The 22,072-nt window shown below is 48.8% G+C and overlaps 1 protein-coding gene across 1 annotated transcript in view; it reads left to right on the top strand.

The window, feature by feature from the left end:
• ALK (ALK receptor tyrosine kinase) overlaps positions 1-22,072 on the top strand; it is a 697,757-nt gene that overhangs the window by 564,698 nt on the left and 110,987 nt on the right. Inside the window, exons 7-8 of the mRNA XM_044918826.1 lie at positions 4,624-4,755; positions 7,062-7,162. Coding sequence (XP_044774761.1) covers positions 4,624-4,755; positions 7,062-7,162 — 233 coding nt within the window. The remainder of the gene's footprint in view (positions 1-4,623; positions 4,756-7,061; positions 7,163-22,072) is intronic.

The following is a 22,072-nucleotide window of genomic DNA, read 5'->3' as shown; positions in this document are numbered from 1 at the left end:
CCCCCCCCCCCCCCCCCCCCCCCGCCGAGTTCTTTGCTATAGAAATCAGTTGCTAGGAGGAGAAATTTAATTCAGGAGGAGGGTTAGAACAATCTTACTACTCTGATCTTGGCAGTACTCTTAGCAAATATCCTTTTCCTTTTTAGCATGCCCCATTCTGTCTAGCATCATTGCAGTTTTCCCTATCACACTGATGTTGATTCTAGAAAACATCCCCATAAAGAAGAAAATAATAATGACGATGATGATGATGATGATGATGGTTAACATTTATTGAGCATTTACTGTGTGCCAGGAACTGTCCAAATACTTTTCATGTATGAACTTATTTTGTCCTCAAAATAATCCTATGTGATGCTATTATACCCATATTAGAGATGAGGAACCTAAAGTCCATGAAACTGTTAACCAGTGGTTGAGCAGCAGTTCAGACCCAATCTGAACCACTGCAAGCCAGACTCACTTGTTCTATCAGTTTCTAGTGGTTGGTTGTGCCAAGCACAACACTAGCTACGTATCTACCCAGGAAGAAGGGGAGGAAGGGAAAAGTCAAGGAAGGTCCAGAGCTCTGCCACAACATTCCTCTGGGGGGAGAAGGGGCTCAGATCATTTGTCTTCACCCTCTGGGCCTATTTCCTCACCTGTAATATAACCTATAACATGATGCCCACTGATATGTTGATGTTTGTGATGCATTTATGACAATGGTCTTGACATCACCTGGTCCTTCCCAGCTGGTCTGGAACCTGTTAGAATGTCTTCTCTGAGCAGGTGGTCACCCAAGCCTTGTTGGGAACGTCCAGTTCTAAGGAACCCCCATGAGTGAGGGTCACTAATCGCTGGCCAGGGTAGTCCACTAAGCCCTGCTATGGTTGGAATTTGGAGGGGAAAGTAGGTTATATCCCATCAACTCCCAGCCTTAACTCCCCATAATTGCTCCAGAAGGAAGTCAACACACAACTTTATACAGATTATCAGACTCAATCCTGAGCACCATTCCAAGCCAGGACAAGTAGGGTACCTGAAATGGAGGTGGCATTGCCCTTGCCCTCCTGCATACAAGCATGAATGTGTCCATTCACATTGCGTCCTCCAAACCACACACCACACACCATCTTCCTTCCCTCTTTCCACTTAAACATTGCTGATCCCAGTGAGATATCCCAGAATGCTGGAGCCCATCAAAGGGTATTTTCACAGTTCCCTGTGTGTCAAGCCATGGCCTCAATGGCATGTGACTCCCCAGAAAATGGCCAGGTGTCTCCGCTTCCTCCCCTGATGGGTCATTGACTTACTGGGTAATCCAGGCAGCTTGCTTCCCCTCCCTGTACTCACTAATCTCATCTGTTTGGTGGAGACACTCTTCCTGCCAGGCAAAAACAAAAACAAAAAAAAAGTTTTTTAAAGTTTATTTTTTTATTGTAAAATAAAACATATTGGCTGTAAAATATTTGGAAAATCTAGAACAGTACACAGGAGAAAATAACTATCACCCGTCATCCTCCCTCTCAGACATTCAGAGATAACCATAATATGGTGATGTATTTCTTCTAGCAATTTTTCCCATGACTCTATATTTTCAAAGAAATGTATAACACCTATTTATCAAAAATATTAACAGAGCTGTCACACAGGAAGGAAAAGAAGTAGTGTCATTTGGCCTGGAGTTTATACTTGGCAGCTTCCTGCAGCCCCTGCTGAGGCCACATCTTTGTGACTCTCCCAATTTGTCTCTCTTACAGTGGAATCAGGTGTCATAATTGCCAAATGTTGCAGAATTGATTGACCCCCACGCAGGCTGATTTGGCCATCCAGCCAACGAAGTAAGAGGATCAGTTAGGACAGTGTTTCTCGGTGGCCACTACCATGCATAGGAACCACCTGGAAAATGTTAGAAATGCAGATTCTCACTCAGCAGGTGGTTATGGGGGGGGCGGTGGCCTGAGAGTCTGCACTTCTAGCAGTTTCACCAGTGATGGTGAGGTGGGTGTGGCTAGTCCCTGCACCACATTTGGAGTAGCAAGGGGTTAGATGACTGAACCCATGCCTGTTTCATTCAGCAAATAAGTATTTCGGTCCTACAGCACGCTGAGCCCTGAGTAGGCTCTTGGGGTGAATGAGAGGAGAAAGGCATGATCAAAGAAGGAGTTGAAACCACTGGACTCAACTCTGCATGCCAACGTTGTGCTCAGCCACTGCCCTGGCAGCAGTGTCCCAAGCCTGGCCCTAATCCATCAAGGGTCTTTGTTAGGACACCCCCCCACCCCACCAGCTTCCTTAGGAGTAGCTTCTCGTTGAGCACACACAGGCTGTGTTGGCAAGAGTAGCAATCCTCTCCTCCTGCGCCCCCTCCCATCCTGCAAGGCTTTCAGGATCACATAAATTGTCCGTTGACCAAACTAGTTCGCCTCTCTCCTCTCCCTTTATTCAAGCAGCCAAAAAGAAAGGGGCTCCCAATCCCAGCTCACCCTGGATCTTAGGCAAAGCCAGCACAACGATGGGCTTCCAGAAGGTGGAGAACACCAGTGGCTTTCCTCGTTCCTGTCCCAGGGGGAAGGCATGGGCAGAGCTACCGCAGGCATTTCCAGAGAGGCAGCTGAGGGCTGTCTCTGCCCCCAGGGCAGTGTTGACTGTTTCAGTTCATCCTCTGATGAGTCCCCTGCACCGGGAATGATCGATGATTCATAATGCCACCACCACCCTTTATTTCCCTCAACTCTGTCTGCTTACAAAACTCCACACTCTCTGCTGTATTTGACCCTCAAAACAGCCCTGTGAAATAGACACTAATATTGCCTCATTTTACAGATGACGGAGCTACGTCTCTGAGGAAAAGAAGTGACTTGCCTAGAGTCACACAGCAGGAAGCAGCAGGTTAGGGCTACCTCCAGGTGTCCAAATCCCAGGACTGTTGAGGCTAACTTCTCAGTCTTTGCCTTCTAAAAGGGGAAGGAGGGAGTGATAAGCTGTGAAGGCTTCAACCCAGCCCTGCCTCCTCCTTCTACCAGGAGCCATTGCCTGCTAGAATCTTCCATCATGGTCCCTGGTTTAAAGCACACCTGTAAAGGACGCTTTGCGGAAGGTCACTTCCAGCTACCAGTTAGTTTTTGCAAAAGAAGTGGATGTGGGGTCCCTTGAGGGGGCATAAAAAATAAAACAGAAAGATCTCCTTAGCTTTTGGATTTTTAATCAGAGGAACATGCGGGGCTTGGGGGGGAAATGATTTCTTCAGGGGGGTATAAATGGGAAGAGATGTTCAAAGTCAGTGACAGCCGGTTTTAATTTATAATTCCGCCTCTGTGTGAAATGCATAGAGAATCGGGGAAATGAGTAATAATTCACTAAGATGCTGTCACAGCCAGGAAGCGTTAGGACCCTCTTTGTCAGCCTGCCATTGCCCGGAAGGCTGAGACAGAGGAAGGACACAGAGAGTGGTGGGTCCAGCGAGAGCGCCTTTCCTCCTGCTCGGAGACATAGTCCTACTGCTTCTCCCCAGCCTGGCCTGGGGCTGTTGGTGCTGTCGGAATAGCCCGGAATGGCCCACAAGCTCCTCAGGGCTGGGTGCCTTCCCTGCAGCCATTCCCTGAGCAAACCACAGAGAGTGAGCTCTCTTGGACCGTCTTCTCCTTTCCTCCTCCTTCTGCAGGCACTTGGGAAATATATGGTCATAAAGCTGACTGTGGCCTTTTCAATGGGACCCAAGGTCAGCCTGATGTAGAGAAAAGGGTAACGGGGCTCTTTATGCTGAGCCAACAGATGATATAAAGGGGCCCCGTGGCTAGCATTGCTCAGCCAGGATGAGGCAGAACAGTAATAAGCCATCCCCAAATTTCAGGGGCTTAACATAACATTTAGAGTACCTGCGCACCGAAGCGGGGGGGCGCCCACTGTCAGACAGCAGCGGTCTCAGGAACAGGAGCTCCCCTTGGCCGCTTCAGCAGGGAGAGAGAGAATGAAGAATTGCACAGGGGCTCTCTGCAGCCTCAATCCAGAAGCGACACACATCACTTCCACTCACCTTTCGTGGGCCAGAGCTACTCACGTGGCTTCCCTTCACTGGAAGGGAGGTGGGAGATAAAGGGGGGCAAGTAGAAAGCTTGAGCAGTATGTGTCTCTGCAGACAGGAGCGACTGAGGGATCCAACCGAGTCCCACCAACACTACCACTGCCACCATCACGTTCTTGTCATTGTGTCGACCATCAGAAATGTATTCCAGGGCCTTCTCCTGGGGTCACGTTCACAGTGGATCAGAATAAGGAGCACAGACTTAGAAGCAGAAGATCTGGGTTCAAGCCCGGCTGCGTTACCTACTGGCTGTGTAACCTTGGTCAGATTGCTTAACCTTCCTGAGCTCTCCTCTGTCACATATAAAACTGGGTTATTCCCCTGCTACCGCACTATTATTATTATTATGACTATTTTATTTTCTGAAGATCACGTGTACACGTTAGGGACCCGGGCTTCTTTTCATTATCATCAGTAACATTAGACATCAAGAGTCCAGCTGGGGAGCTGTAGTTGATGAGGATACTTGGGTCATGCCTGGGTAATGTTACTTGACATTGGCATATTTTGCTTTTAGCGGTCCCAGAAATGACCGTGCCCCTGTGCTTTCCCTGCAGGTAAACTCCCTGCTGGTTTTTACTGCAACTTCGAGGATGGCTTCTGTGGCTGGACCCAGGGCACACTCGTACCCCACAGCCCCCAGTGGCAGGTCAGGACCCTGAAGGATGCCCGGGGCCAGGACCACCGAGGTACTGTTTCTCTCTTCCCTTCCCCCTGCTGCCCATCTGGCCAGACAAGAGACTTAGGCCCCTAGCCCAGAATAGCTAGACCTCCCCATCCCTGCAGGGCAAGACCAGGGGACTGCACAGAGCTTGCCCTGGGGTGCTCGCTCACAATTCCCTCTTCAGACTTCCTGGGCTTCAGAATGATTAAATCAGGCCAAGGTAGATGTCACCTCTGATTCCCTAAAATGAGAACCTGGATGAAGGATTAGCTAAAAGATAAGAAGAGTGGCAACAATAGTAATCATTCATTCATTCACTAAGTGTTTGTTGAGAACCAACTTTGTGTCTGGCACGTAACTCACTGAGAGGTAAGGAAAACCCTAGCTCTCTATCGGGAGGCTGATCCACAGGGAGGCCTTGTGTCATTGGGCCCAAGGTCGTGCCCTGGGAACCTAGCCCCACATCTGGTCCATTCCCTGGAGCCCAGCCTCCTCAGCGATATCTCCCATCCCTGCCCAGCTCAAGCTGACAACTTCCACCTTCCCAGGGCCAGAGCCCATCGTCCCTCTGCTCCTGCTGGCCTGCCAGAGGAACAAGGGCCTCACACACTCAAGAGATGGCCACCCACACCTGGGTGAGCTGACGCCACTGGAGACATGGCTGGGGCATGGAATGAAGGAGGAAGAAGGCAGGGCCTGTGAGGCCAGCACAACTTCCAAATTTGGGCTGCTGGAGAGGCCGGACCACCCAGCCATGGGCCCAGCCTTGGGCTCTACCCAGTGGCTAGGCCTGGGCAGGCCCTGTGGCCCACCTCTCTGCAGGATAGAGCTGGTTTCAGTGGCGAGGGCTCTCTCCCCTTCTCTCCCCTGCATTTGTCTACTCTTTGTGGAGCTAGAGCCCCTTGTACCAAATCCCTCTCTTTCCAAGCAAAGATCATACAGCCTATGGATCCCTCTAAGAATTAATAATAATAGTAGTGATGATGCTCAAAGTGTGAGAGAGGACAATGTCCAGATCCACCACTGGAGATCCCAGAGCCCGTGCAGTCCTGTCCTTGGCCCTCAGAGCTAACTGCACCTGAGTGAGCTGGCTTTGGCCTGTGAGGAAGCAGGCTGAGTTACTGCAGCCACAGGAGACTCTCAGCAGAGGAGGCCCCAGAGCTCCTGCTTCTCCTCCTGGCCTCCTCACCGTACTGCATCATCCTCAGCACCTTGTGGAGGAGAAGAGAACAGAAATGGGGCTCAAAGCAAGACATGATCTTCATGTCTCTGCTCTCAGTTCGGTGGCTTCCCATGGCACCCACAGCAAGTAAGCATCTGACCCTGGCCGAATACCTCTAGTGACAGGGCCCTCATGGCCTCCTAAAGTAGTCCCTTCCATTGATTGCTGCAACCAAAGGCCAGTTTTCCTTTCCCAGAGATAAGCTCCACCTCTCCGTAAATTCTACTCATGGATCATACTTTCTGTCTCCCAGAGCCCCTTGGAACTCAACTATTCCCTCTCTCACCAAAGCAGCCCCTCAGATATTTGAAGACACCGTGTGAAGGACTTTCTCGCCCTAGTCACAGATTCTTCCTCAAGGACGGGCCACATGCTTTCTAGGCTTTCTGGCCTGTCTTGGTTACTCTGCTCTGGACCCACTTGAATTTGTTACTTGGTAGTAACCCCAAAACAGACTTTGCTAAGAGAGAAGAGCAGAAATGAATGAGTGACGTCCTCTGTGGGGTTCTGTGGCATACCTAAAAGGTTGCGGGAGCACCCTCGCACCTATCTCCATAGCACTGACCACCTACAAAACACTCTGTAGTTCCTGGAGGTTTCCAGATTCTTCTTCCCCACCACGTGGGGTTAGGGGCTCGTGTTCTCCCAGGTTTGCAGACAGATCGATGAGAAAACACAAGAAATAAGACTTCCTGGTCAGGTCATGGGGCACAGGATGACCTGGTAGAAGAGAGTGAAGGTCGTGGAGACCACTGGAGGGCAAAGGGCTGGCAGGACTGGAAATGGGGAGGGGTGGGGGAGTCCAGCGTGCTTCAGGCTGCTCCTGGGCTATAGGCTAAAGCTGGTGACCTGGGGAGATCAGGGGTGCAGTAGCTCAGGATGTATGATGCTGGGATATTGCAGGGCATTTGGAAGGAAGATCTGTGCATGAGCCAAGTTTTGTTGACAGTGACAAGTAGACTGCCTTATCCATTGGACAGCAGAAAGCTGTGTCCTCAAAGATATTCCAAGTCTAGAGAAGAATGATGCAGAGCCCATTAACCCTGCACCCCTAGGCACTTCGGTGCATGAAAATGGTGCATTTCTGACCCTTTTCCTTTCTGCCCCAGGCCACGCCCTGTTGCTCAGCACCACTGACGTCCCTACTTCTGAAAGTGCTACAGTGACCAGCGCTACGTTTCCTGCCCCGATGAAGAACTCTCCATGTGAGGCAAGTCTCAATGTTCCCTTAATTCTTGGACTGCTCATCCCACTCCTCACCTTGGGCACTTCCAGCCAAACCCAAACATAAGCAAAGTAGCCTGGGTAGTAGGGCTGCTTTTTCTCCTGGGGGGTGGGGGGAGGACAAGATGGCATTTTGGTCATCTTTTAGGCAGAGGGCATGCACCAACACGGTGAAGTTGCCTCTGCAGAGGATCTTACCTTAAACACCCATACTCAGCTACACTGGACTCTTTGCAGTGGGGTCTCGATTGAAGCAAACCCAGAAAATATTTCCAAGGCACAACAGGGGAGGGTAACAGTGATCTACTAAAGACTTTTTATAAACATCCAGCTCTTGCAATACATTTCAAATTTTATAGAGCATCAAAAATTTGATCTACATAAATTTCACTAATATATTGGTGGCATTCAGTAAGGTACCCCCAAAGCCACTTGCCTGGATGGTTCCTGTGGCTGTAACGTCTTTAGTGTGTGGACTGAGGGGCTTGCCATGTTTCTTAGCTTAAGGTCATAATTTCTAGAGAACAAGAAATGTGCTTAGACCTAAACGTGGCCCAGTGATTAAGCTCATGGACTCTGGAATCAATTGCCTGAGTCCAAGCTAGGTTCCACCACTGATTGGCTGTACAGTTTGTTTGGAAAGTTAATAACCTCTCAGGGCCTCAGTTTTCCCACCTGGAAAGTGGACACAATAGGAGTGCCTACCCCAAAGAGGAAAGGATTAAATAGGTTAATATGTACTCAGGCCTTATCACAGTTCCTGGCACAAAATAAGCGTGACAGTACTTAGCCAACAGTGCCTGGCACCCTGAGGAAACATAGGTAAGGAGAATGGGGAAGGAGGGAAAGGACATGAGCCAAAACCAGATTCCAAGTTCTCCAAGAGCCCCACATGCCTCTGCTTCTTTGTGCCACCATCAACATCCTGCACTGAGTAGAAAGCCAACACAGGCTTTAGATTTGGCCAGTCCTCTCTTTCTGGAAACGCACAGGAGAAATCCCTTCCTGGCTTTGTTTCAGGAATGGCTACATGCCCTCTGAGCAATTTGTTTCCTTCCAAGCTGTGGACTCGGTGAAACTGACCAGGCTCGCTTCCCCTGCGCTCCGTGGAGCCCCCAAGCCCTGGGGAGACAGGCTTCGGTGGCTCCAGGACACAGCTAAACTCAAGCTCTCCAGGCTCTTTGTGAGATACAAACTCACAGGCAAACACAAATAAGCATGGAAAAGATGTATCAATGAATTTTTTTTTAATCGGAAGAATGGTCAAATTAAATCTGAGGCTCCACTCTTAGTAAGCAAAGAGGGGTTCATGATGTGTAGTCCGTAGCAGCCTCACTCCCGGCTTGATTTTCTAAGCCAACGTTTGGCCAATTTCTCACCCTCTTCTAGTTCGTTTATGTTACCTTACTAGATATTACATATCTCTATGAGCCACCTTAAGTCCTTTTTGGAAGAAGTCAGGGCACAAATGAATAGGTTCATTCTGTGAAACTGTATCTGAGAAATCCTGCTATCTGATGCAGGTGGTGGGTTACACAGTCATCGCTGACATTTCTGAGGTGCCTCCCAGCGGACTCCTGGGAGGGAAGGCTTCTTAAGAGGGAAATCTAAATGCGGAGAGGCGGTTGGCCTTCTTGAGAGGTCAGGGGGATCCTTAAAAGCATTTGATTTTTAAATGTATTCTTCACTTGATTTAACAGGAGCCTAATTTTAGAGTAAGAAATGTCAAGGTTAAAAATGATATTTTTCTAATACTTCATCATTTCCCTGATAACCTTTGGTTGATCAATAGCTTAAACAGGTGTTTTGTTTTACTGGCCTGTTTTATTTTCCCTCCAGTCAAATTTGCTCTGGGCTATTTCTGCTATTTCCTGCCCTTTTCCAGAACTTGGCTCAGCAGGAGTAATGAAGGGAAGGCAGTGAGTCCATTCCTTTCTCAGCACACAGCTCGTTCGCGTTCAGGTTTGCAGACCATTCATCTAGTGCTGATGGGTCTTGAATTCCCAGCGTTGGGGGAAATGTTTTCATCAGAAAAATAAATAACCAAAATAGAAATATGCACTTCCAGGTTTGTAAGCCTTGCCATTTATTTTATTCAGATCCTAAATGCAGAAGCTGCAAGTTGATTTCCTCCTCCCAGGTTGGCGAATGTTGGTGACAGGGGATGGTGAATTGCTGTGTGAACTGTGTGGGATTACCTCGGGGCCTTCAAACCCCACCAACCTGAAAGGGGCCTTCATTGGCCTTGGGGACGGGTACAGGAAGGGGACACGAGGCAGAGATGGGTGAAAGTCTCTGATGAGGGTCAAGCCCACAGGGACCAAGAGGCTGGCCAAGCTCCAGGGCTGACACCCAGCACTGAGCATCTCCTCTTAACGCAGACCAGTCCTGGGAGCCCTAGGGTCCCTCCAACTCTTGGGAGTTGAAGTAGTTGCAGAATATCTCAAAACGCTCGCTCAAGAAACCCCACAATCATCATCGGATTCCCAAAAGGGAGCTGGCGTCACCTTCTGTGCATTTCCTTGAAAATCTAGATGCAGCCTGACCAGTAAGACTCTGTTTCTCCAGTTGCCGGCACTTAGAAAATGCAGTCAGTGGGGATTCCTAGGTCCCACCCCAGGCCTCCTGGATGACGCCCCAGAGCGGCAGGGCCTGGGAATATGTATTTTTCAAACCCCACTCTCAGCGATTTGGATGCACATTGACACTTGAAAATACTTGGCCAGAGGTGCACCTGCCAGTTGTAATGGAAATTCTTTCTGAGTCGGTGCAGAAAGTCTTCCTCCACTACCTGTGATGTAACTTGCCTTTTAGAGAGATGAGTCAGAAGTGGTGAGAAATGACCCGGGCAGGGTTGGGGGGTGCATAGGCAGTGGAGACAGAAGGGGCCAGGAAAGCAGCACAGTCGAAGGCAGGTCAGATGCCCACAGATCAATCATGGAGACATAGCCAGGATGTGCCTTTGTGCCAGGCAGCTTCCCGGGTATTCCAGAAGCCCGCCGGCTCCAACCCCCTGCCCCCCCCCATGCCTGCAGTCCCCACCGCTGGCCCCGTGCCTCTCCCTGGCCAGCCTCGGCCTGCTCCTCCCTCGGGCCACACACTTGCGTACGGGGCATGAATATTTAAAGACCGATGCCTAGTCCAGCCACAAACAACAGAGAGAGTTTTTTTGTTTTTTTGTTTTTTTGCCTTCCCCAAGCTTTTCTCTGCGGGAAACTGGAGAGCCACTTACAATATTCAGATTTGATTTTATTTTTATTTTTATTTTGCGGAGCTCCAGTTCAAATAATTAAAGTTGCCCCAGGGAGGGGAGCCTTGCTGTGGCTTTCGTGTGCTCGCTCTCTGTCAGCCCTGCTCTGTCCGCCTTGGCTGGGAGACACACTCGGATGTGTCTAGCATCGCAGCTGCTGGTAATAAAGAGGACGGGGAGAGTCAGGAGGGGGGTCCGTCTCCGCCCCTCCTCCTGCCTTTCACACAGCCCAGAAGCCTGAATGTCTCAACAAGCCCCATGCGGTTTGAAATTCTATTTTATTTGAATAGCCTGCCTGTGACTAGAATATTTTAAACCATGTTCTCAGGACAGAACAAGGCCTGGGAAGAGAAAAAGTGGGCTTCCCTCGTTCACTTTCCCTCTCTCCAAAGCATAAGCAGCTTTTCTTCTCCGAGCTGCAGGAACAAAAGGGGCCCAGGAAGTGGGATGTGACCCACTTGATGGGTGGTGGCACCCAAGGGCAGGTGAGTTCCCAGCTGCTGGTTTTCTGACCTTGCTGCAGCCAAAGTCACCTCTGCCCTGCCCCCACACACATGTGCATGCACAGGGACATAACCCCTGGCACCCTGGAACACACCTGGGGCCTTTCTGCCCCTGATGTCAGCCCTGTGGTGGTAAGGGGGTCAGCTTCGATTAGCCTGGGTCTCCTGAGATGAGGACAGAAGGCCACCAGCAGACCTCCTCAGGTCTGCTGGGGAACTGGCCTGCAGGGAAGGAGGTCTCCATTCGGTGTCATTAAAACCAGTAAATGTGGCCCAGAGGGACATGGGAGAGCAGCCTGGCATCTGAACTTGCCTTCTGCCATCTGTTAAGCCCTGCACAAAGCCCCACTGAGAAGGGCCCCCTAGGGCAGGCAGGGCCCTGAAGGCTGGAGGCCAGGGAATTTTTCAGCAAATTGCTCTCTGGTTGACTTGGTGAGACTTTTCAGGATGGCGGAGATCATTCCTGGACACGGGACCCATCCTTCCAGGGATCTGGCTGACAGGGTGTTCTCCAGCATCTCAGGGTAACTCAAAAGCAAAGTAAGGTGAGCCATGGCTGGTATTCTTTGGGTTTATGTAAGCTGACCCCACTCTCTCCCCAGGGGGCAGACAAATAGCACTTTCAGACAAGATGAAGAGAAATTCTTTTCTGACTGTTTCGTTTTGAGAGTTTATTAAACTCAGTGGCAGAATCCTCCATGGAAAGGCAAAAGACAAGGATGAGCAATCATAATTATTATAGGATGGCTTGAGGTAGAGGAGAAAACAGAAGGAGAAGGCTCTTCCTTTAGCAGCCCCCACTGATCCCTTGGCAAGGGCATTCTGCTCTGCTGGCTTTACGGAGCCGATCTGGGTGTGGGCGCACGCAGGGCTGCCCAGGGGGTGGGAGCAGCCCTTCTCAGCAAGGCAGGAGAGGAATGTACCCAGAGATGCATAGCCAGTAAATGCAAAATCAAAAGCAAACCCAGACCTTTTAGTCCGAGCCTCATGCTCTTTCTGTCACACTGCCCTGCCCCCTGGGGGGGGGGGCAGGGGGGCAGGGGGGACAGTGGTACCTTCTCCACTTGTGGAGCGCTGCCGTGGGCCTGCATAGCCTCCCTGAGGACTGGCATTGCTCTTGCCTAACAGAGCCCCTGCCCACCCACCACAAACTCCTCGTCTCTGGAGGCAGGAAGGAGACACCACCCCATTTTGTAGCAATCAAGTTACCCACTTAGCCTCTCCCCAGGCTGAGACCAGTCATTGGGCCTAATTCCTGAGTGGCCAACGGGACCATTGTTACTCACCAAGAGGACCCGAATGTGATGTGTGCATTGTGAGTGCCTTATTCTTTGCCCCACGTGGTCTCATTTGTTTTAGCAAATCAGGAAGGAAAAACTATTCCAAGAAGCCTCATGGTCTTGATTCTGAATAAGGTTGTCATTTCCTGGATCCATTCCACCTTCTATAGAACACGTGCCCATCTGGGGAGAAGGAGACCTTCTCCTCTCTCTCTTCATTCATCCTCCCCTGCATCCAGGCTGACTGCTGACCAGTGAAAGGACAAGCTGGTCCTTACCAGGCTCCACCTGGGACCAGCCTCTGCCCTTGTGTGGCCAGGCAATGCTGCCCAGACACCTTAGGGTGGCTATAGAAATCCTCTTTGTAAATAGGGACCAGAGCCACGCTAGGGGCATTCCAGGGTGACATCAACCCATCAGCTCCCACAAGCCCGAGCTCCTTGGGTCAGGTATGTGGGAGCTGGAATCCAACCCCCGTCTCACCAAATGCCGTGACACCCACCGCAGTGACAGAATGCTCACGGGGAAGGCCAGCTCACCTTTGGACAGCTCCAGGCCTCAGTGCTTGCCAAATGAATTTGGTTGTTTTCCACTCTCTGTTCTCTCCCCAGTCCCCTTCACGCTTGGGAATCTTTGGGGAGCCGGGACAGGACTTGGAACATGCTAGCTATGTAATATCCAGCTGGATCGCCCACTCTCTGCCCAGGGAGACATAATGTTGGGCCCCCCGCAGGAAGCACAGCGCCCCTTGGGCTCCCTCCTGCCCCGTGGCCCAACACACGTGACATCACCCATGTGCAAAGGAACCCAGCTGGTCATGCAGGACCAGGTGTGGTGGGGAGAGCAGCTCCTTGAGGCTGCTTAGACCCTGGTGGGGTCCTGCCACTTTGTAGCAGGGGGATCTGGTGCAGATCACCTCACTCTTCTCAGCTTCAGGAGCCTCTACAGGCCTGTCGGGAGAAACTGGTAGGTGGGCGTAAAAAGTGCCCAGCCTGGAGCTGGACACAGTGGATGCTTAATAAGTGGGACGTGTGGTTTCTGCTTCTGTACCGCCACTGTTCCTATCATCACCGGCTCTGTGGCGATTCCACAATCAGAGGCTGGCGGCTGCCCTCTCTGAGGTCCTGCGTCTGGAGAATTTGCCGCCTGCTCTGCCCTGGATAACCTGGCAATAGTGGGGGTGGGGGATGTTGCCCAGCTCAGTGACTGGAGTCCAGGGAAGCTAATGCTCTCCCAGAGATAGACGGACCCCTCACCCCTTCCACCATCCCACCAGCTCCTCTCCCCACCACCTCTTCCAATCTAGAGGGAAACAGCCTCTTCCAATCTAGCAAAAGTTCCTTTTCTCCACTTCCACCCTGGCAGCAGACACCTAGAGATGATAATGTCACACTTTCACAAATGAAGAGGGAGCCTGCGATCATGCACAGCTGGCCGGCAGTGTGGCCACGTGGCCTTAAGACACAGTAGCATCTCCACTTTCCCCTGGGGGGCTCCTGGGAAAGGGACAGCTGCAGCATGTAGGGGGAACGACCTGAGAGAAAGAGAGGAAGACATGAAGGCACAGAGGGAGTCTGACGAAATGACCCGAAGCAGAACATCACATACCTGACTTTTAATATCTCTTTTTATAACTTGAGAACGAATGCCAGTTCTCTATCTTATTCTCTAACATTGCGTGTTTGTTTGGATTCAAAAACATGACTCACTACTTAATATGGAATGGCTAAGATTTTAGGAAGATACACCCTGTTTATCCTGTGGTTTTGGGGCCCCCCAGGAAGACCTGGGAGGCGTATGTCCCCTGGTTTAAGAAGCCCCAAGGAAGGGGCGCCTGGGTGGCTCAGTTGGTTAAGCGACTGCCTTCGGCTCAGGTCATGATCCTGGAGTCCCGGGATCGAGTCCCACATCAGGCTCCCTGCTCAGTGGAGGGTCTGCTTCTCCCTCTGACCCTCCTCCCTCTCATGCTCTCTGTCTCTCATTCTCTCTCTCTCAAATAAATAAATAAATCTTTAAAAAAAATAAAAAATAAATAAAAAAAAAAGAAGCCCCAAGGAAGAGCTCCCACCCCCACTGCCTTTCTCTGAAGTTCAAAGACCTCCTCCTCTTGTGTGACCTCACTCCTTCCCCCAGGGTCAGCATTAGGCCCGTAGATGGTGCGTTTTGAAGAGTATCTGCCCTGCCTCAGTCACCCCCAAAGTCCACCTCAATGATGCCTGTCCCCCACCCACTGGCTCATGAGTCACCCTGACTCTGACCTTGTGTCTGAAACTCTGGGAGGACCTCAGCTCTGGTAACCACTCACACCCGCTGTGATGAGGACACTATCGTAGGGCCTTAACCCGGGGCCTAAGCCTGTACCACTTTGCGTCGGAGAGGGAGGGGGTAGAGGGTAGAAGTGGCGCTGGAGGCATTTTCCAAACGGCTTTTGCACAGACCCTCTGGATGACTAAGGGATTTGAACCCCATTGTCAGTCTCTAAGGACCATCCTATATGCCTGTAATAACATTACACCCATACCCCGTATTAAGAACCCTCTATAATGTCAAAGACCACCGACCCTGCCCACCTCCACAGTCACCCTGTGAGGTGAATGAAACCTTGCCCATTCTACAGAGGAAAGGCCTCAGAGGGCTAGGAGACACCCCCAAGGTCACAGGCTAAGGCATGCAGAAACCAGGACTCAAATACTAGTCTCCTAACTTCAAAGGTAGCTGCTCAACCGCTCCCCCACAAGGTAGTCAGGGGGTGGCCCCCTGAGCATGCAAAGGGTGGGCAGCTGCAGGGACAAGATCAGAGCCGTAGCTTGGAACTTGGCTGGGATGGATGGGCACGCAGATGCCTGGCAGGAGTGAGGGAGGGAAGGTCACAGAGGTCTCTCAGTCAGGCAGTAAACCAGCAAGTACTCATTTCAAACCCACCATGTGGCCAGCCATGCTGGAGATAGACAGCAAGAATCTGGGATCTCTTTGGAGTGTTTATTCGGCAGAAAAGTTAAAAATACTTTCAGGATGACCAGTCCTGGTCTCCAGTTAACTTAGGGATCACTCAGCTGCATTACATTAAAAAGCAAGCCGAAGTTCTCAACTAGAGCCCTCAAACACCCTAACTCTTTGTACTCTTGGGAAAAAGAAACCTTCCTTAGACTGGGTCTGAGGTAGGGACCCTTCATAGCTGGTAAGCCAACTGAGGGAGCATTTTTTAAATATCAATCCCTTAGTGTGTGGCTAGGACTATGCTAAGAATGTCACTTGTTTTATCTCACCACCAAAACAGACTTGTGAGGCTTCATTACCCCCATTCACTGACGGAGACCCTGGGGCCTAGAGAAGTTAAGTGACTTGCCCCGGGTCGCCCTGCTAGTAAGAGGCGGAGCCAGGTTTTAGACGAACATCCGTCTCCCTTGAAGGTCACTGGACTTAATTTAGGTCACCTGAGTTTGAATCCCAGCTCTGCCCCTTATAATTCACGTGACCTCAACCAAGTCACTCTCCCCCTAACTGGGGATAGAAATAGCTGTTTCAGTTGCTGCAAAGATCAAATGAAAAGTGAAAACTCTTTGTAATCCCGGCAGTGTTTTATGGATGGAAACAATGATTATTATCTCCTCTTTGCACAGGCAGGCAGAAGTCAGTCCACCATGAATTCAGACATCATGTGTGCTCTTGTTTCTCTTCTTGGTCAATAGCAACATGTGGGAAGATTGGGAGCATTATTTTGCACAGTGCCTAGGATTAGCACCAGAAGGACATGCCCCATGAATCCGCTTAATCAATCATTAATTACACAGCATAACCCTGGTCCAGGGTAGGCGCTAACAAGGAGACTCCTCCTTGATTCTCAAGGATCCAACAAACATGGCCCTACTGAGATCCCTGAGCCAAAATAATTCTCCCCTCAGGACCTAGAGCTGGGAAGCTGCTGGTGCCTAGCATTTTACCACCCCTTCCTATGATGCGGTTGATGCTGCCAGGACACATGCTAATGGCCCAAAGTAATCAACAGCAATTGTAATTGCAGTCGGACATAATTAATTTAATACCTTTGAGCCATTCAAAATTAATACTTCTCTATTACATGATGAAACTGAGGCATAAGGAGAATTACTGTCAAGGCTCATGGGTATGAATAAAATCCTCCTGGGCACTTGGCAGAGATCTGGATCCAATTCAGAATCCACCTGCTAATCGTGGACCCTTGTGGCTCCTACTGGAGACCCTGATGACACATTCAAAAGGCCATATATAGGGGGGCACGCTGTTGAAAGCAGAGGCTCTCCCCAACTGTCAGAATAAATACTCCCCAAGTGGCCCTGGGCCCCTGCAGACACTCATGTGCCTGGGGTCCATTCTCTTTCCTCCGTCCACTTTCATTGCACAGAGTCGATCCCGTTCCCCAGCTAGAGGATTACAGAGCTGTCTCGCAGCATTGTCCCCATCACACACACAGAGATGGAGGTACAGAGGAGGCTGTTAGCTTCAGATCATACCTTCGCAATGTAACTCAAAAGAAAATATCACCTTTTCTTCCTATAAGACGGGAAAGATAACTCTCTGGGGAAACTGGAAGAAAGAACACTGAACTGAAATTTTTAAATACAGCTTCCTTCACGCTGTCCCTTTCTATTTTTTTGTGAGCTGTTTATCTCTAACATGGTGTTCCCTGCCCGCCCTTTCCGATGCAGGAGGAGGGAAGTAACATTGATTGAGTGTATTTGGTAACTGGGCACTGGGCTCCTTAATGATCTTATGACAGTCCCCCAGCGACTCTCTGAGCAGAGTATGTTTGGCCCCATTTTACAGATGAAGACTGAGGCACCAATTATGCCACAAATAAAGACAGAACCTCTCTTTGATTTCAAAACTCGTGCTCTGTCCGCAGCCCTCATTCCCCAGAAGCGCCCACTTTCCCTGGTCTTCCCCAAAAAGCCCGCACGAGGCAGGCAAGAGAAACTCATTCTCCCCTAAGGGGGTGGAAAGAAAGTACTCTTTTTTCCCCACTTTCAAATGACATCAGAACCCTCCCTTGCTGCCATTTTTTAGTATAGTGTTTATTTTTTTTCTGATTACAAAAGTGCTCTCTGTTCATTGCAGAACACTAGGAAAATACATGAAAGCATGAAGAAAACTGAAATCGCCCACAGTCTTACCCCCCATCGGTAACCCCGCTTACCACGTTGGTACATTTCCTTCCAGACACATGGACGTCTATTTGAGCAGAGTGAAAAGGGTTTATACAAATTTGGCATCATACCATATAAGTATTTTATGTCTCCTTTCTTTACTTACTATTATATTTTCCTGTATCAGTGTTATTCTTCATAAACATCCTTTTAATAGCTGTGTACACTACATTTATTTTATTGTTTTTGTTCAGGTTATCAAAAAGTAGATGTTCATTGTAAAAAATTTAGGAGACCAAAGAAGGGAAAAAAAAATACCAGTAACTCCATAACCTCACCAGCCAGGGATCCCACAGTTATTATTTTTGTATATAACCTTCATGTTTTCTTGCTGTGTTTTCAACAAAGGGGGCATGTAGGTTTCCCTGGCTGGCTGTTTCTGGCTTCGAAGCGATGCCTCAGAAAGGAGGAGACATGGAGTGCTGTTTTCAGAAAGGATCTCAATCTTTTAAGTCCCCTACATGGCCAGGAATCCAGCATTTCTTAAGCCTCCATAATTGCAAGTATTTGCCAGCATATTTTATTTGCTTGTTATCAAAAATCTGCATCTGGTCTGCTTCTTGCTGTGTTGGGTTGATTTTTCATTAGGCTATTTATAGCTAGAGAGTTGGTATTTAGTTTTCTTTCCAGGTGAATTAGGAGATGGAATACAAAAACACTGGGTTTTGCAGTGAGTCAATACTCTCAATTAAAGTTAATAAGAGACCACGTTGAAACCAAGGAACTCTTAAAATTACCAGTTCATACCAGAATCACAGCCCCATGGCAGCTTAGGTTGGGAAGCAGCCTTAACCTCCATTCAAAGCTTGGATGTGTCTGACAACAACTCCAATCTCGGTTTCCCAGTCACTGCTGGATGACGGGGTCCAGGCTGGGGAATATGGGGGGAGCACACACCACCCCCAAGCAAGCTCATATTTGAGCCTCTCTCTCTGTTAAAAAAGCATTTCCTTCCGTTGAAGTGAAATACACACTAGAGCATCCATCCCGGCTTTGTCTGTCCTGCAGGAATTCACACAGCCCTTCAGAAAAAGGAGGAAAGGTCGCACCTTCCCCCTCACGGCATGACCTACATTTGGGGGTGCTGCATGCAGAATGGACATTTTTTGATACCACGGAGTCTCTTTTGTTCAACTTCAGCTTAAACCCAACGCTGATATTTTTTTAATATGTTCAAGAGATTGTTGTAAAGTTGCCCCGAGGTATGCATAGCAAACACGGGGTATATTCTCAACATAAAATTGCAATAATTACCTCTGGAGGAGGAAAGGGCCATGAGAGAAATAATAGCAATAGGCCTAGCCATAATGCTACTCTTGCCTTATGTACAGAACTTTAATTAATAAAATGACAAACACTGGTAGCACATAATTGGAAAGTCTATCAGGCCCCACCGAGGTGGGGGGGCGGGGAGCGGAGAAGACCCTTGTGAAAGGGTTGGATGGAGCCAGGAAATATAATTACTGGTGGCATGTTCCTGGCATTGTCTCTTCTCACTTGTCTCATTTGCTGTCTGCGTATCAGAGTTTATTAGTCAAAAGCTATCGTTCATAACCTGTATCTACCAGGACATGTCTAGAAGGATCAACATTTTTATTGTTACGGCCTCCAACAAGTGGTATTTCTCACAAACATTACTTAGGATTTGTAGATGTCTCATATTTGTGTGAATACATTTGTCATATATATGGACACACACATACACATATATGACGACTCATTGTCTGGCAGAGACAAAGGATGCAAATGGTTTAAAGCCCTCTATCTCCCTAATTCCTCTGTTATGAAGGTATTTCTGGGCTACAATCTTGTTAAAATATAAACTGACTTGGCAGCCCTGGGGTGGGATTTGAGACCCTACATTTCTGATGAGCTCCTGGGTCATGACAATATTGCTGGTTTATAGACCACACTTGGAGCAACAAGGATCTAGACAACCTTCACAATACACCCCCCAAAGATTTAAGTGTTACCATAACATGTTATGTGTATGTAGCGCTATTGATATTGTAGAAACAGCATAGACCATAGCGTGGAATCCAAGTCTGCAGCACATGGGCTCAGCATTGATCATACCCACAGGAAGGAACATTGTGAACAGAAAATGAGACAGCATATGTACAAGTGCCTAGCGCAGCTCTCTGGTATTCAATAAATAGTCAACTAACAAACTATCCTCTAGGCCCCCAGATGGAAGCTGGTCTTAGTAAGATCTAATTCCAAGAGTGTTTTTTGCCCACTCTGAGCACCTGATCCTTAACTGTCAGTATCAAGTGAGGTATCAGAGGGGTTCTTTTATCTGAGACTGTATTTATAAGGAAAATGGAAGTCTTGGAGAAGGCCTTGAGCCTGCAGTCTGCCCTAGAAACCACAAAGAGTCACTCTGTACACTTACATACAAATAATGAATGAGGGATATTCAGAAAGAATTGACGTCAGTCCTTGAAGTCTTCTAATTAAGAAATTGGTAAGAACCTGACCCTGTAGGTCCAAGAAGATGGTTCTGGTCCCATTTGCATCTTTAGGTTATCCCTGCTCACCCTCAGGGCTATCCTCAGTCTTGGCCCAGGGATGACAAGGCAGCCACGCAAAGGCCCTCTGCTGGGGTCTGTGTCCTCCCCCTTGCAGGAAAGACACTCCTTGTACACCTTGGTGATGGTGGGTACGTGTTAAGCCATTTTTTAGTTATTAAGAATTACCTCTTACTCGAAGTCCAAGTGAGAATGGACCCCTCACCGAGAAGGCCAGGCTACTTCTAGCCCTAAGTAGCCCCTCTTCCCAGTGGTCTCCGCCTAGGATGTGCTTTAGAATCACCTGGAGAGATCTGAAAACTGCTGATGCCCAGGACCTTCCCAAGACCAATTAAATCAGAATCTCTAGGGTGAGAACTCAGATACGAGTAGTTGTGAAGACTCCCCAGGTGATTCTAATTTGCAGCCCCGGTTGAAAGCCACTGGTATCACCATTTCATTCACAACATGTGGGCTCTACTTCGACATCCTTTATCTCAGTCTTACAACCACCTTTTAAGATGGGCAGGGAAAGTATGGCTATTATCACAGGTTCATCTATAAGGAAATAGAGGCTCAGAGGAGCTAAGTGGTTGGCTTAAAGTCACAAAATTGATTCACTTGGATATTGGAGCACAAACCCCTGTTTATCCCATCGTCAATAGGCAAGAAACAAGGATAGTCTGATAAGCCACCCGAGAGTGAATGTTGATGCAAAGGGCAATTGCTTCCAGGGCATTCCAGAAAGGAAGCGGGATGAGTCATAGGAGCACAGGGGCAAGGCTGCTTCTCTGCAGATCCTGATGCAGTGAGTCCAGGATCACGCCAGAGATGCTGCATCCAGGTAACACCCATGACACCATCCTGAACATCACACTCTGAGTAGCAAAGCACTGACTGACTTCTAGAGGTAAGTCTGGAATGACTAGGGATAACTACAGGTGAGAAGTAGGCCAAGTGAAAGACCAGAGGTTCTAGACTGCTTATATCTAAGGAAGAACAGTATCACCTGAATATATCACCTTAGTAAACACTCAGTGGATTAAAAAAAAAAAAGGAATGACCAGAAGACATACTTTGCTAGCCATTCACTGGCTGCCAGTTTGCAGTCTCATACCAAACCTTTTGCGTCTGTTTCTAGAAATAGACTTTGCCGAAACTTAGTGCATGCCTTGGCTTGAGTTGTAGCTGAGATACATGTTTTCTGCTATAAATATATGTGGTGGTATTGTAAGATAAAAGGAAAGTCAAATTTTTAACTCTCCTATGTCTTCACCGTCAAGTGGCCCTGTGTACTCCCCCTTTTGCTACACTCAGCACAATTGCAGTTACTCATTTAAATTCAGACTTCCTGGCTACATGATAAGCTTCGTGAGAACAGGGAAGATACATATAATATGCAGTACAGAATAGGTATGTGGTAAATATTTATTGAATGAATGGATGATCATCTCAAAGACTGATACCAAGAGGGATCCTGGTAGACCTCCTCAAGAGCTAGGGAAGCCATCTCTTGGCAGCCAGTCCCGTTCTCACTTTCCAGGCCCTATTGGCCTAAAATACAGTGCAGGCAGGTGGAGAAAGCTCAACAGTCAGCAAGCCAATGGCCTCACTGTCAGTATGACAGAGCTCTATCTCACTGACATGCTCAGGCCACTGGCAGACTCTACTTCAGACTGAAAGTTTCCTAAGAACAGCTGAGAACTGGGCCATTTCAACTACAGCCAAGTTAGCTGCAAGATGCCTGGATCCCCTTCCCTTCCCTGGAACCCACCCCCTAGAACTCAACCCCTAGAATGCAGGAAAGTGCTAAGGAGCTTCACAGGTGCAAAGTTGGTTTCTGTCCCTGAGAGGGGACTGGGTAAAGACAGGAAGCTCTTCCTGGAAGTGTATAAATCTTTATATATTCTGACACTGATCAGCTCCTACCGTGTGCCCTTACTTGACAACGACTGTGAATACAAGATAAGACAGTCCCTGCCTTGAAGGAACTTGTGGTCCAGGGAGGATGGAGGGAAGACAAGGCAGCAGAGCTGTGTCCTATGATGATCCCAATAGCCTCAACTGTTAGATTTCAGAGGAGGGGAAAGTCATTCTGAGACAGATGATAAGAAAAGTTTCCCTGAAAATTAAATAGATTGAATTTTTTTTAAGTGATGAGAAGGAAAGA

This window comes from Neomonachus schauinslandi, chromosome 10, assembly GCF_002201575.2.
Source record: "Neomonachus schauinslandi chromosome 10, ASM220157v2, whole genome shotgun sequence".
In the NCBI taxonomy this organism is placed as follows: domain Eukaryota; kingdom Metazoa; phylum Chordata; class Mammalia; order Carnivora; family Phocidae; genus Neomonachus; species Neomonachus schauinslandi.
This window is presented reverse-complemented; position numbering and strand designations above follow the sequence as displayed.